The following is a 13,915-nucleotide window of genomic DNA, read 5'->3' on the forward strand; positions in this document are numbered from 1 at the left end:
CAAAACCTGTTGCAATACAATTTGGAATCATCTACTACTATGGATTGCCTGTATTCTTTCTACCTCTAAATAATGATTACTTAAGAGCTATTTTCTAAGGTAATGTATTTTTTCAATAAGACAGTAGATACTGCTTTTTGAAAAGTATAGCGTGACTGCTACCAGGGGTGACTGCACAGTGTCTAAGCATGAGTTCAAACAGAATCAGGAGATGAACTTGGAAGTGTGCCTATCAGTACACAAAATCCCACCTTTATTTCTCCATCTTCAACGTTGGCCCCTATACTAGTTTCCTATCGCTGCTGCAGCAAATTACCACAAATTTAATGGCTTAAAACAATAAAAATTCATTATCTTACCATCCTGGAAGCCAGAAGTCTAAAATGAGTTTCACCAGGCTAAAATCAAGGTGTCAAAAGGGCAGTTTTTCTGGAGGTTCAAGGGAAAGTTCATTTCTTCTCATTCTTTGACTTATGGCCACCTCAAAGCTAACAACAGCAAGTCAAGACACCTCTCATCACATCACTCTTGCACTGATGCTCTGCCTCCCTCTTCCACATTTAAAGGGCTCTTGAAAAAAATGCTCAACATCACTCAGCATCAGGGAAATACAAATCAAAACCACAATGACATACCACCTTACACCAGTTAGAATGGTAAAAATTAACAAGAAAGGAAACAACAAATGTTGGCAAGGATGTGGAGAAAGGAGATCCCTCTTACACTGTTGGTGGGAATGCAAGCTGGTACAGCCACTCTGGAAAACAGTATGGAGGTTCCTCAAGATGTTAAGAATAGAGCTACCCTATGACCCAGCAATTGCACTACCAGGTATTTACCCCAAAGATATAGATGTAGTGAAAAGAAAGGGCATGTGCACCCCAATGTTCATAGCAGCAATGTCCACAATAGCCAAATTGTGGAAGGAGCCGAGATGTTCTTCAACAGATGAATGGATAAAGAAGATGTAATACATATACACAATGGAATATTATTCAGCCATCAGAAAGGATGAATACCCACCATTTGCATCAACATGGATGGAACTGGAGGGGATTATGCTAAGTGAAAAAAAATCAAGCAGAGAAAGACAATTATCATATGGTTTCACTCATATGTGGAACATAAGCAATCGCACAGAGGACCATAGGGGAATGGAGGGAAATCCAAAGGGGGAGAGATCAGAGAGGGAGATGAACCATGGGAAACTGTGGACCCCGAGAAACAGTCTGGGGGTTTCAGAGAGGAGCAGGGGGAGGGGGTAACAGGGTGACGGGTATTGAAAAGGGCATGTGCTGTGATGAGCACTGGGTGTTGTACTTAACTAGTTAATCATTGAACACTACCTCAAAAACTAATTATGTAATATACAGTGGCTAACTGAACATAATAAAAAATAGATGGGAGAGGAAAAGATGGTGGAGGAGTAGAGGACCCTATTCCAACTGGTCCCCGGAATTGAGCTGGATATCTACCAGACCACTCTGAGCACCCATGAAATCAGCCTGAGATGTAAGAAGATGTGGATCTCTACAAACAGAATATCACAGGCGGGTGGTTTTGAGGTAGGAAGCGGGGAGCCGTGATTCCATGGGCAGATATCAGAGAATAAACAGCAGCGGGAGAAAGCCCAGCTGTGGGGATCCTGCACCGCCGGTGAGCAATAGCATCCCACGCTGGGGATGGGGCACAGACTCACAGACCGGTCGCGGTAGGGAAAGGACTTTAGATGGAAACTGAACTGGAGAGGTTGCGCGTGCAAATTGGGGTGGCTGGAGGTTTTAGAAGCACAAAGGGCAGAGATGTGCCCCGCTTGGAGGCAAGGACTGGGAGCGCTGCTGAGGGGCACACAACCCAGGACTGCAGTTTATAGCAGCACAGACAGAAACAGAGATAGTGTGGCCTGGAGAGCTCACTGAAGAATAGACTGCAATCTCTCTGCTCTGAGGCAGAGGGTTGGAAACGTTCTCTTCTGCTCTGACTCTTGGAACAGACTCAGAAAGCCACCAGGGAAAGCCACCAGAGAACAAAAGCCCCAAAAAACGAGTTCCCACTGAGCCCATCCCCCGCCACAGGGGGGCAGGGCAACTCCGCCCAAACAGGGTTGCCTAAGCCAGTTTGCCTGCAAGGCAGGCCCCTCCCCCAGAAGACAGGCTGGGAGAACAAGAGGCCAGCAACCCTAAGGTCCCTAGAAAACAGGTGCATCTTGCTTGGGTTGTGGTCAATAATTTGGACTCTATACATTCCCTCAACCACCCTTCAACAGAATGACGATGAGGAGGACACCCCAAAATAGGAAAGACTCAGAGATTATGACTTATGCCACAGATTTACAAATGGATTCAGATATAACCAAGATGTCAGAGATGGAATTCAGGCTAGCAATTGTGAAGACAATAGCTAGAATGGAGAAATCGATTAATGGCAACATAGAGTCTCTAAGGGCAGAAATGAAAGCTGAATTGGCAGAACTTAAAAATGCTATCAATGAGATCCAATCAAATCTAGATAATCTAACAGCTAGGGTAAGTGAGGCAGGAGAATAAATTAGTGACCTGGAAGGCCATTTAATTGATAAAAAGGGAAAAGAGGAGGCCAGGGAAAAACAACTCAAAATCCATGAAAATAGAATCAGAGAAATGAGTGACACCATGAAGCAATCCAATGTCAGAATTACTGGAATCCCAGAGGGGGTGGAGAGAGAGAGAGGACTAGAAGATATATTTAAGCAAATCGTACCTGAGAACTTCCCTAATCTGGGGAATGAAACAAACATTCGTGTCCTAGAGGCAGAGAGGACCCCTCCCAAGATCAAGGAAAACAGGCCAACACCCTGGCACGTAATAGTAAAACTTGCAAATCTTAGAACCAAGGAAACCATCTTAAGGGCAGTTAGGGGGAAGAGATTCCTTACGTACAGAGGGAGGAACATCAGAATAATGTCAGACCTATCCACAGAGACCTGGCAAGACAGAAAGGCCTGGCAAGACATATTCAGGGTACTAAACGAGAAGAACATGCAGCCAAGAATACATTACCTGGCAAGGCTGTCATTTAGAATGGATGGAGAGATGCAGAGCTTCCAAGACCAGCAGAAACTGAAAGAATATGTGACCACTAAGCCAGCCCTGCAAGAAATATTAAGGGGGGTTCTATAAAAGGAAAAAGACCCCAAGAGTGATATACAACAGAAACTTACAGGGAAATCTATGAAAACAAGGTCTTCACAGGCAACATGATGACAATAAATTCATATCTTTCAATAATCACTCTCAATGTGAATGGCCTAAATGTTCCCATAAAATGGCACAGGGTTGCAGATTGGATAAAAAGACAGGACCCATCCATATGCTGTCTAGAAGAGACTCATTTTGAACCTAACGATATATCCAGACTGAAAGTGAAGGGATGGAGATCCATCTTCCATGCCAACGGACCTCAAAAGAAAGCTGGGGTAGCAATTCTTATATCAGACAAATTAGATTTTAAACTAAAGACTGTAGTGAGAGACACAGAAGAACACTGTATCATTCTTAAAGGATCTATCCAACAAGAAGATCTAACAATTATAAACATCTATGCCCCCAACATGGGAGCAGCCTTCTACATAAGCCAACTGTCAACCAAAATAAAGAGTCATATTGATATACATTAATTGTAGGAGACCTCAATACTCCACTCTCAGCAATAGACAGATCATTTAAGCAGAAAATCAACAAAGAAACAAGAGCTTTGAATGACACACTGGACCAGATGGACATCATAGATACATACAGAACATTCCACCCAGAACAACAGAATACTCATTCTTCTCAAGCGCACATGGAACTTTCTCCAGAATAGACCACATACTGGGTCACAAATCAGGTTTCAACCAATACCAAAAGACTGAAATTATTCCCTGCATATTCTCAGACCATAATGCTTTAAAACTGGAACTGAATCACAAGAAAAAATTTGGAAGAAATTCAAACAATTGGAAGCTAAAGACCACTCTGCTCAAGAATGTTTGGGTCAACCAGGAAATCAAGGAAGAACTTAAACAATTCATGGAAACCAATGAGAACAAAAACACATTGGTCCAAAACCTATGGGATACTGCAAAGGCTGTCCTAAGGGGGAAATACATAGCCATCCAAACCTCACTCAAAAAAATAGAAAAATCCCAAATTCATCAAATAATTCTACACCTTAGAGAACTAGAGAAAAAGCAACAAATGATGCCTAAGCCACTCATTAGAAGAAAAATAATTAAGATTAGAGCAGAGATCAATGAATTAGAAACCAGAAACACAGTTGATCAGAGCAATGAAACCAGAAGATGGTTCTTTGAAAGCATTAATAAGATCGATAAACCAATGGCCGGACTTATCCAAAAGAAAAGAGAAAGGACCCAAATTAATAAAATTATGAACAAAAGGGGAGAGATCATGACCAACACCAAGGAAATAGAAACAATTATTAGAAATTATTATCAACAGCTATATGCCAATAAACTGAGCAATCCTGGATGAAACGGATGCCTTCCTGGAAACCTATAAGCTGCCAAGACTGAAACAGGAAGAAACTGACAACATGAATAGGTCAATAACCAGTAATAAGATTGATGCAGTGATCAAAAACCTCCCAAAAAACAAGAGTCCAGGGCCTAGTGGATTCCCTGGGGAATGCTACCAAACATTCAAAGAAGAAATAAAACCTATTCTCCTGAAGCTGTTTCAAAAAATAGGAACAGAAGGAAAGCTTCCAGACTCATTCTATGAGGCCAGCATTACCTTAATCCCCAAACCAGGCAAAGATCCCATCAAAAAGGAGAATTTCAGACCAATATCCCTGATGAATATGGATTCCAAAATCCTCAACAAAATCCTAGCTAACACATTAAAAGGATCATCCACCATGACCAAGTGGGATTTATCCCTGGGATGCAAGGGTGGTTCAACATTCGCAAATCAATCAATGTGATAGAACACATTATTAAGAGGAGAGAGAAGAACCATATGGTCCTCTCAATTGATGCAGAAAAAGCATTTGACAAAATGCAGCATCCTTTCCTGATTAAAACTCTCCAGAGCATAGGGGATAGAGGGAACATTCCTCAAGTTCCTAAAATCCATCTATGAAACACCCACAGTGAATATTATCCTCAATGGGGAAAAGCTGAGAGCCTTTCCCTTAAGATCAGGAACACGTCAAGGATGCCCACTCTCGCCACTATTGTTCAACATAGTACTAGAAGTCCTAGCAAGAGCAATCAGACAACAAAAATAAATAAAAGGTATTCAAATTGGCAAAGAAGAAGTCAAACTCTCTCTTTTTGCAGATGACATGATATTTTATGTGGAAAACCCAAACACCCCACCCCCAGATTACTAGAACTCCTACGGCAATTCAGTAATGTGGCAGGATACAAAATCAATGCACAGAAATCAGTTGCTTTCTTATACACTAACAATGCAACTGTAGAAAGAGAAATTAGAGAAACGATTCCATTTACAATAGCACCAAAAACCATAAGATACCTCAGAATAAACTTAACCAAAGAGGTAAAGGATCTATACTCTAGGAACTACAGAACACTCATGAAAGAAATTGAAGAAGACACAAAAAGATGGAAAAACACTCCATGCTCATGGATCAGAAGAATAAACATTGTTAAAGTGTCTATGCTGCCCAGAGCAATCTATACCTTCAATGCCATCCCTATCAAAATTCCAATGACATTTTTCAAAGTGCTGGAACAAACAATCCTAAAATTTGTATGGAATCAGAAAAGACCCTGAATCGCCAAGGAAATGTGGAAAAAGAAAAACAAAGCTGGAGGCATCATGTTGCCCGATTTCAAGCTATGATCACCAAGCCAGCATGGTACTGGCACAAAAACAGACATATAGACCAATGGAACAGAATAGAGAGCCCAGATATGGACCCTCAATTCAATGGTCAACTAATCTTCGACAAAGTAAGAAAAAATATGCAATGGAAAAAAGACAGTCTCTTCAATAAATGGTGCTGGGAAAATTGGACAGCCACATGCAGAAGAATGAAACTCGACCATTCTCTAACACCATACACAAAGATAAACTCATAATGGATGAAAGACCTCAATGTGAGACAGGAATCGATCAAAATCCTAGAGGAGAACATAGGCAATAACCTTTACATCAGCCACAGCAACTTCTTTCAAGATACATTTCCAAAAGCTAGTGAAACAAAAGCAAAAATGAACTTTTGGGACTTCATCAAGATAAAAAGCTTCTGCACAGCAAAGGAAACAATCAACAAAACAAGGAGGAAACCCACAGAATGGGAGAACATATTTGCAAATGACACTACAGATAAAGGGCTGGTATCCAAGATCTATAAAGAACTTCTCAAACTCAACACCCAAAAAACAAATAAGTCAAAAAATGGGCAGAAGACATGAACAGACACTTCTCCAAAGAAGACGTACAAATGGCTAACAGACACATGAAAAAATGTTCATCATCATCAGTCATCAGGCAAATTCAAATTAAAACCACACTGAGATACCATCTTACCCCAGTTAGAATGGCAACAATTGACAGGGCAAGAAACAACAAATATTGGAGAGGTTGTGGAGAATGGGGAACCCTCTTCCACTGTTGGTGGGAATGCAAGTTGGTACAGCCACTTTGGAAAACAGTGTGGAGGTGCCTCAGAAAATTAAAAATAGAGTTACCCTATGACCCAGCAATTGCACTACTGGGTATTTACCCCAAAGACACAGATGTAGTGAAAAGAAGGGCCATATGCACCCCAATGTTTATAGCAGCAACGTCCGCAATAGCCAAACTGTGGAAAGAGCCGAGATGCCCTTCAACAGATGAATGGATAAAGAAGATGTGGTCCATATATTCAACGGAGTATTATTCAGCCATCAGAAAGGATGAATACCCAACTTCTACATCAACATGGATGGGACTGGAGGAGATTATGCTAAGTGAAATAAGTCCAGCAGAGAAAGTCAATTATCATATGGTTTCACTTATTTGTGGAACATAAGGAATAGCACGGAGGACATTAGGAGAAAGAAGGGGAAAATGAGGGGGGAATCGGAGGGAGAGATGAACCATGAAAGACCATGGACTCTGAGAAACAAACTGAAGATTTTAGAGGGGAGGGGGAGATGGGCTAGACCAGTGATGGGTATTAAGAAGGGCATATACTGCATGGAGCACTGGGTTTACACAAAAACAATGAATTGTGGATCACCACATCAAAAACTAATGATGTATTGTATGGTGATTAACATAACATAATAAAATAAAATTTAATAAATAAATAAATAAAACAAAACAAAACAAAAAGGGCCTTGTGATTACATTGGGCCCACCGATGTAATCTAGGGTAATCACCACGTCTCAAAGTCATTTTTTAGCAAACTTAATCCCATCTGTAACCTTAATTTTCCTTTGCCATGTAACATAAAATACTCACAGTTCTAAGGTCATGGAAATTATGGGGATGTCATTATTCTATATACTACAGTCCCTGACTTTAAGAGACAAATGTGTGCATCAGGAAGCTGGGGGTGAAACCAGGTTGAAAGACTTCATAATGTTGGAGCTATCCTTGAAGTTTTCCAACATTGCAAAGAGCAAAATTCAGGTTACTGAACACTGTAAGAGTCATAGTCTATCTAGATTCTTGAGATGGGTATACAGAAACAAATTGGAATTACATTATGTCCCAATGAATGTGGCCTCCAGACTCTGAGTATAGGATCTTGTCATGGCACTAAAAGGATTAGGTTCACATATCAACAAACCATCAAAAGCTTGCTGACTGGGATGCCTGGGTGGCTCAGTTGGCTGAGCTTCCGCCTTCAGCCCAGGTCATGATCTCCGGGTACTGGGAACATGTCCTGCATCAGGCTCCTTACTCGGCGGGGAGTCTGCTTCTCCCTCTGCCTGTTGCTCCCCCTGCTTGTGCTCTCTCTCTCTTTCTCTGACAAATAAATAAATAAAATCTTAAAAAAAAAAAAAAAAAGCATGCTGACCTTGGGCCATCCTTACCTGAGAAAGTGGGAAGCATGTCCTACTTTCCAGGTGACCTTATTGACACCTAGAAAGCATTCCTGTTTTTACTTGCCTTATCTCCACCATTAGACTATCTCTCTCTCTCTCTTTTTTTTTTCAGTCTTGGTCTTGTGGGTTTCATTTTTATTATATAGCCCTATGTCTACCTCAAACACATAGGATAGATATTTTTAAATTAACTATGAAAAAAAGAAGATGTATCTTGTTTTTTCTACTAAATCAGTATTTCTCAAATTATATGTAGTAAATTAATTTTGAGCTTTTTTTTTTAATTTAGTTCATCCCAGACCATCCTCTCCCTGCCCCTCAATCTGGACATGCACTTACTCCCCTCATCACACCATAAGCCATAATCATACCCTGTGGACTCCAAGTACACCCTGTTTGTCTTCCTGGGAAACCCCATACTCTACCCACTCAGACCAGGAAAAAAATTGCACCCATACAATTTTATTGTATTGTATACAAAACTGTGTGCTTTAGTGGTACTGCAAAGTCAAATTTGCTATAAAAATTTCCAAACTTTCTCCCTTTCCGTATTTGCCTCATCAATAGATAAGTAATAGTGCATAACACTTTCCCTGAAAGGGATGCTGTAATTACCAAATAAAATAACATGTAAAAGGCTCTGGCACTGTGTCTTTTGCTTAGTGGACAGTCTATAAATACAAGTTCTCTTATTCCCTTAAATTCTCAGACACTCCTTATAATTGCACAGAACCTCATGTTTACAAATAGTTGTACTCATATGATTAAATTTAATTTCATAACAACACTGGATGCCCAGGTAAGAGATACCCAGTGTCACAAATGGAAAAGCTAAACCTTACCCCTAATCTTTTGATCCCAAGTTATGCAACATAGTTGGCCCCTGCTCAATTGTACACATTTATATTCTTAATCCTAAAATTTGATCATTTTTCTGATTCATGTTTTATTTTAATAATGTATTATCCCCAGATGCTCTCTTATTATTTAATGTGTATAATTCATTTCTCCCCTTTTAAGAATGGAAGTCATTCCTAATTCTTGAGCTAGAATGCTAAATTAATTTGGTGAGATTTAATTTAAAAGGCATTAAACTCATGGCCTATTTGTGTTCAGAAGAGTTATTTAAAAATTGAATTAGTAATATTCCCTGCCTTCAGCTGTTATATGCCAACTCATAAATGCAGGGCTATAGGATAGTACATTGAACAGTTCCTATAAATGTCACTCTTTCTATAGTAAGCAAAGAACAATCTGGCGCAGGAAAAGAGATTTCCCTGCTCTCAGCGCAGGGAAATCTCTTTTTGTCCAATTCAAATGTCCAATTCAAATCACCCAGAAAACATGAAAAATATAAACCTTTATTTCTCATAGTCATAATTCAGCCTTTACAGAATAGATTCCTTCTCTCTCAAACTGGCAGACCCTAACCCTCTGCAGTAATCTTGGTTTGAACAAATATTTGGATGATTTTCTTTTGTATCTCCTTGGTCTTCACAGTATAGACTATAGGGTTCAGCACAGGGGGTACAAGAAGGTAGGCATTAGCCATGAGGGCATGAGTCAGTGGTGAAAGGTGCTTTCCAAAACGATGAATGACAGACACCCCAATGAGTGGAACATAGAAGATGAGTACAGCACAGATGTGTGAAACACAGGTGTTGAGTGCCTTCAGTTGGCCCTCCCCTGAGGCAGTGGCCATTACTGTTCGGAGTATGAACACATAGGAGAGGAGGATGGAGAGGGAGTCAGAACCCTTGGTGAAGATGACAGCAATAAGTCCATAGAGACTGTTGACCTGAGTGCTGGCACAGGCAAGGCGCATGATGTCTTGGTGGAGGCAGAAGGAGTGGGAGAGGATGTTAGAGCAGTAGAAGGGAAGTCGTTTGATGAGGAAAGGCACAGGGAAGACCACACAGACTGCCCTTGTCAAGATGACTGCCCCTATTCTGCAGACCACACCACTGGTTAGGATGGTGCCATACCTGAGCGGATTCCAGATGGCTACCAGCCGACCAAAGACCATGGCCACCAGCACGCCAGATTCAATGGCAGAGAAGGTGTGAATGAAGTACATCTGAACAAGGGAAGCATCAAAGGGAATGGACTTATAGTTAAACCAGAATATGCCTAACATAGAGGGCAAAGTACAAAGGGCAAGCCCCATGTCTGCCCAAGCCAGCATGCACAGAAAATAGTACATGGGAATACACAGTGATGATTCAGACTTGATGGTAGAGATGATGACACCATTGCCAAAGAGGGCAATGACATATAAAGTACCCAGTGGGAATGCCATCCAGTAATACTTTTGTTCAAGCCCTGGAATTCCAGTTAAGACAAAGTAAGGGTGTTGGAAGTAAGAGTGGTTATTATCTGCCATGAAGCCAATGTGACACAGGCATGAGGAGGGTGCTTGTGGGATCCTGATAGATGACTTCCTAAAAATACAGTGACAGGGATTAGCAATATATTAGAATCTGACTTCCCTGGGAGTGAAACAATTTTATTTTCACATGGGTGGGGAGGGTGTAAGAGAGGACTGAATCCCTGAAATTACTACTCCACTGTGTATCCTGTTGAAGAAGCTTCTACTGGCCCAGGAGAAAAAGACTCACCTAACCACAAATACGCCATATTCATATTTATTTTTGCATCCCTTATAATTTTTGAATAATTTGCCCTCTGCTCTTCAATTCTTGAGTATTTTACCCCCAGGCTGTATGTATCTCTGGCTGACCCATGCTCATGATGAATCAAAAATCCTATTATAACTATTTTTGACATCTACCAAAAGAGAAAGATTTTGAAAGATTTCTGATTCATATTTCCCCAGCCTTAGCCAGGATGTTTTCTCTCTTTCTATCAAACATCCATTTTTTCCCATTGCTCTTATGAAAAAGAGCTAGTTGTTGGTCCAAATATCTGGCCTATTAGATTGCCAGCATACATTTCTTTCCAATAAACTACTGTTTTAGTTTTTGTCTGTTTTAGTGATTTTTTGAGAAATAAAATGCTATAGTTCTCAAATAATTGTAATAAAAAGTGGAAATGAGAGACAAGTTTAAGAGGTAGACAAATAGAGGGGAAAAGAAAATAAGGTAGAGGGAAGGAAGGAGAGAAGAGAAAAAGAATAAAGAGAAAAACAGATCCAAAGAGCAGTGGAAGTATAAGTTGATCTATTTCACATTTTACTAATAAAAAAACTGAAGCCTAGATAAAGGAAACAACTTACCCTGAGTCAAAAACCTAGTTAGTATCGATGCAGATAAGAGAGAGGGAAAGGCACAGCCTTGTTGACGAATATTACAGTTAAGTGCAATCGGAGTTTGAGGGTTTAACTAGAGAAGACCAAGTCAAACTTAGATCTCTTGTCCAAGATGCTTACTCCCTAATATGGTCCTTAGATTTTGTTCTTTATCTATATTGCCCAGGATCTAGAAAACAGGAGTTCAAGTCTATCTCCTAAAGATTAGGCTTTTGAATCTCAAGTTGTTCCTTTGAAGGTTTAATCTAGCCCTGACCCTCCACTGTTCATACTGCCATGTTTATGGAAAAACAGACTAAGTGTTCTGTATCTGCCTCCAGGCTACCACAAGTTAATGGCCTTGTATAGATCCTAAATTGTAGGAGCAGGTGAACAATAAAATAAAACTACAAAATTCTCTTATGTGAGTAGCAGCAAACAAACAAAAAAACACACTTCCACCTGCCTAGGGAAACTTCCACGTTCCTAGGCAATCTGAGATCTTTGTAGATGATAGAATAAGATTAGGACTGGCCTTTAAAAGAGAGGCTTACTCTTCATTATACCAGGATGAATGAAAGATACAGAGAATCTGAGGAAACAGGAAAACAGAAAAATCCTCCTAATGTAGAGATTCATTATAACCATACCTCACCTGATAGTAGAGCCACAAACCCCCTTATCAAGGGGGAAATTCCCAAACTGCAATCATTCTAGGGTTCTAAATGAAAGTAATTTAAAAGTCCAATGTCTAACCAATATAGAAAGAGTTACTCAGTATTCTATAGCTGACACATATCTTCTGCCTACATTAGTTCCATTGACTGGGAGTTCCCTACATTTTAAGGCAATGCATTTACCGCAGAGGATCAGCTATCTATCCACCTCTTAGAAAAAAGGTGACCCATTCACCATGAGATTAAAGAAGTTATCTTCACATCTTTCCCTTAAAGGTGTGAATGAGAAAGGGGGCAAGAACATAGAATGTGGAGTGCTTGGGTTGGAAAGGAACAGGAAAAAAATGGTTGGGAGACAATTAGAAACTTAATGATGATATCTTTTTTTTTTTTAAGATTTTATTTATTTAATTGATAGAGAGAGAGAAAGGGAACACAAGCAGGGGGAGTGGGAGAGGGAGAAGCAGGCTTCCCGCCGAGCAGGGAGCCCGATGCGGGGCTCGATCCCAGGACCCTGGGATCATGACCTGAGCCGAAGGCAGACGCTTAACCAACTGAGCCACCCAGGCGCCCCCTTAATGATGATATCTTAAAATATTCTGTTGATAGGCCAACTTTATCCTCTGATTTTGCTCTAAAACTTACCTGGTTGCTGAGAGTATCCCTACCTGGAAGAGGATCTTGAGCAGCCTAAGACTCACCTGACAAAACCACTGCCACTACCCACATGAGGACTTTTATTTCTTGCACTGCTCCAAAAGTCCTCCTCCTACCACACCATGGAGAGTTTCATGGATCAATGAGCTGTGCTATTCCCTGGAGCTTCTGAGTAAAGAGGTCTCCGCAGGGCTGTAAAATCACCTCCTAGATATTCATGTCTGGGATATGAAATAGTATTGAGGAGGCTAGTAGAAAAAGGTGTTTGTGTATGTGTATGTGTGTGGACGGGGGTGGGGTTCAGAGGCTGCTCATTGCTCAGTCTGGTCTCTCAGGGCCATCTTAGGCACCTCACTCTTTCCATGCCCTAAAATGAATGATAGTTGCCTTTACTTTTCTCAAAACAGCACAACTAACAAACAAAAATATCCCAAGGAAAAGTGACCCCAAGATTTTCCCGTTCTATTTTCCCATGAAAGCTGCAGTTGAAATGACTCCCCTAGTGAATGAATTTTTCCTGATTCTTTATCTGCATTTTTCAGTTTTCAGGATCAACCTAATACGTCTAGCCATGCACTGTGCAAAAGGAAAGCAAGAGACCCTACAGGGAATCATCAAACATACCAATCAGTCAAGAGACAATTCATGTTGCATAATACCCAATTATCACCTTCAGATAATGCTACCATTCCTATCTGCCCTCTGAATACGAATAACATCAGCGGCAGCATTAATTCTGAGCTTCATCCGTTATATGATTTAACACATTTGCTTTACACTTTCATCATCATAATCCTCATAAATCTTCACGACTTTAAAACTCTTGTGAAGTTGATATGGTGAGTATTATCATCTTCATGCTTCCAAAGAAAAAAGAGGATCACACTGTGAATTAGTCTAGATTGTCGATGTAACTACAATAATTTTTATTGTAGAAATTACTTATGATAGAAACAATAGAGTGGGGGTTCCTCACTGCCCCAGGTATGTTCCCGAAGGTCAACATGACTAGATAAGGAAGAAATGTTCATATAGAATGAGCCTAATAGTCTAAGCTTTCTTAATCAATTGCCATTTATCTACATGATGGTCCTATAGTAATTTAACATTAGTAAAGATTACTCTTCAATACCATAGACTCGCAAAGTGTTCAGTTCCTTAACTAAATAAACTTCATCTCTACATCATATGATCATTCTTTTAATACTGTTTGGAGTAATTAAGCTGTGGAATTGCTCTAATTGTAATAATTTAACCTCTATATTCCACTGCTCATTTCAAAG

General features: G+C 40.3%; 1 protein-coding gene across 1 annotated transcript; it reads right to left on the reverse strand.

Annotated features, from left to right (window-relative positions):
- Positions 1–9,477: 9,477 nt before the first annotated feature.
- On the reverse strand, positions 9,478–10,434 carry LOC112840712 (olfactory receptor 51H1-like). Its single transcript, XM_025894139.2, has one exon. It carries the CDS (start codon positions 10,432–10,434, stop codon positions 9,478–9,480), a length of 957 nt encoding a protein of 318 aa, XP_025749924.2.
- Between the last annotated feature and the right edge of the window lie 3,481 nt (positions 10,435–13,915).

The sequence above is a fragment of the Callorhinus ursinus genome, unplaced genomic scaffold (assembly GCF_003265705.2).
Source record: "Callorhinus ursinus isolate GAN/ISIS: 27379988/994484 unplaced genomic scaffold, GSC_fseal_2.0 scaffold35, whole genome shotgun sequence".
Taxonomy (NCBI): Eukaryota; Metazoa; Chordata; class Mammalia; order Carnivora; family Otariidae; genus Callorhinus; species Callorhinus ursinus.